This window comes from Anopheles bellator, chromosome 1, assembly GCF_943735745.2.
Source record: "Anopheles bellator chromosome 1, idAnoBellAS_SP24_06.2, whole genome shotgun sequence".
NCBI lineage: Eukaryota > Metazoa > Arthropoda > Insecta > Diptera > Culicidae > Anopheles > Anopheles bellator.
The window spans coordinates 10151713-10153917 of record NC_071285.1 but is presented as its reverse complement, the minus strand read 5'-3'; the positions used below and the strand labels follow the sequence as shown (position 1 = coordinate 10153917).

The following is a 2205-nucleotide window of genomic DNA, read 5'->3' as shown; positions in this document are numbered from 1 at the left end:
CTCGATTGCCGTTCCGTTGCAGTTAAGTGATTCTGCGCTTTTCATTTTTACGCCGCTACATAAACACACACAGCGAAAAAGTAAACAAATGTATTCCGAGATGGCCAAGAACCCGTTCATCTCCGGAACACAAGGGCAGAAGATTATTGTCGTTTGCATGCACCGACAGCGGAACGCGGAACACACAAGGAAACGTACTGTTTCCGTTCGTTTGTTTTTATCTCCGTTTTTGTTGTTTTCTTACGCCACCACACGGCAAGGGGGCCCCACCCAAAGAATCCGCAGTGACGAACAGTTTGCATCTCTCTCATTGGCCCGTTTTTCGCAGGTTAGCCCATGCAGTGCCTCTCTTTTGCTCACGCATACGTCGGGTTCGAAGTCGAAGGCTCTGGAAGATTGAGCCCGGAATGTGCCGGGTGGTCAATAATGTTTGCGTTTTATGTTTCATGCCTTCGTATTTCTACTGCATTTGGATGCCTTGGCCATTCCGTAAGGGAAATGGACGCGTTGCGAAATTATGACTGCTGCTTCCTCTCGGTTGCAGCTTATGACGAACACACACGCATTCCCACAACCACGTATCACCGTCATCCGGAACACGCATCCGGAACGCAACCTCGTCGAGCCCGGGCCGTTAATTACCTCCGCGTCAGCTTTCTGCTGTGCGTTTTGCATTCGGCTACTGCGTTTTTCGGCTACCCAACGGTGGCGATGCTCGTCATCTTCCTGGCGAGCAACAGGTTCCGGCGGATGGGCAGGATTTGGCCGTCGTGTTGCCGTGTAACAAAACTGATAACGAACAGAAAACACGGCACGGAACGGGAGCCCCGTTGAACTTTTCCAACACGCTCTTCACTGCGATACGGGTCACGACGTTATGAGAAGAAACTGTGGAAGAAGAGAAGAAAAAAAAGAAGAAAAACTGTCATCTCCCTGTGAAAATCCTACTCCAATTCTCGCACATATTCCGATCCTGCTGAAGAGTTCCTCGTCTTTCCCACATTTATTGTTGGGAGAGTTGCATTACCAGTGAATCAAACCGCAAAATAAAAATTAAAGTACCTTTAGTAAACCTTACTCAAAGGATTCGGTATTCTATCGACGAATAGAATAAAACTTTTCCAGCAGTTGGGTTTCCTGCAGCAAGCTTTCTTGCAGTTGCCATTTGTCGAGCTGTCGAAAGCGGGTTGTTTACCTCGTCGGCCATTGGACGCTTCATCATCGGCTCGTTCACAATAAACGTTTTCCTTCTTTTTATCGAGTAAAGTCGATCTAAGAAATCCCCACGAAAAGTGAGTTCACTGCCTCCCGTTCTACACTTAATTTTGGAACAAACTTTGACGACCTCTCTCCCCGTTGTAGCATGGATTTCCAGAACCGTGCCGGCGGTAAGACCGGTGGCGGAGGCGTCGCCTCCTGGTCGGAGAGTAATCGGGATCGGCGCGAGCGACTCCGCCAGCTGGCCCTGGAAACGATCGATCTGAACAAGGATCCGTACTTCATGAAGAACCACCTCGGATCGTACGAATGTAAGCTCTGCCTAACGTTGCACAACAACGAGGGCAGCTATCTGTCGCACACGCAAGGCAAGAAGCATCAGGCCAACTTGGCGCGGCGTGCGGCCAAAGAAGCGAAGGAAGCCCCGTGGGTCATCCAGCCGGAGAAACCGAGGATCGAGCCGAAAAAGTTCGTCAAAATCGGACGACCCGGTTACCGGGTGACGAAGCAGCGCGAACCGGACAACGGCCAACAGTCGCTGCTGTTCCAGATCGATTACCCCGAGATTACCGACGGCATTGTGCCGCGGCACCGATTCATGTCGGCGTACGAGCAAAAGATCGAACCGCCAGACCGCAAGTGGCAGTACCTGTTGTTTGCCGCCGAGCCGTACGAAACGATCGCGTTCAAGGTGCCGTCCCGGGAGGTGGAAAAGACGGAGGGCAAGTTCTGGACGCACTGGAACAAAAACACGAAGCAGTTCTTCCTGCAGTTTTCCTTCAAGCTGGAGCCAAAAATTATCCCTCCACCGCCACCGAACATGCACCGGATGCCGCACCCTGGGCGGCCCATGTTCAATCCGGTTCCGCCGCCTCCGATGGGCGTCGTACCGGTGCCGGCACCACCGCACATGTAAGCGGAACTTTCGATAACCCTTAACTCTCATAAGCGAAGTTTGATTTGTGTGAATAAACTCTTCTCTCGACC

General features: G+C 51.7%; 1 protein-coding gene across 1 annotated transcript; it reads left to right on the top strand.

Annotated features, from left to right (window-relative positions):
• Positions 1-1363: 1363 nt before the first annotated feature.
• Positions 1364-2205, top strand: LOC131216111 (splicing factor 3A subunit 2). The gene has a single exon (XM_058210523.1). It carries the CDS (start codon positions 1364-1366, stop codon positions 2132-2134), a length of 771 nt encoding a protein of 256 aa, XP_058066506.1. The 3' UTR covers positions 2135-2205.

Bases quoted from the DNA above. Each gene is read 5' to 3' on its own strand.
- LOC131216111 (XM_058210523.1), top strand. From the start codon at position 1,364: ATGGATTTCCAGAACCGTGCCGGCGGTAAGACCGGTGGCGGAGGCGTC.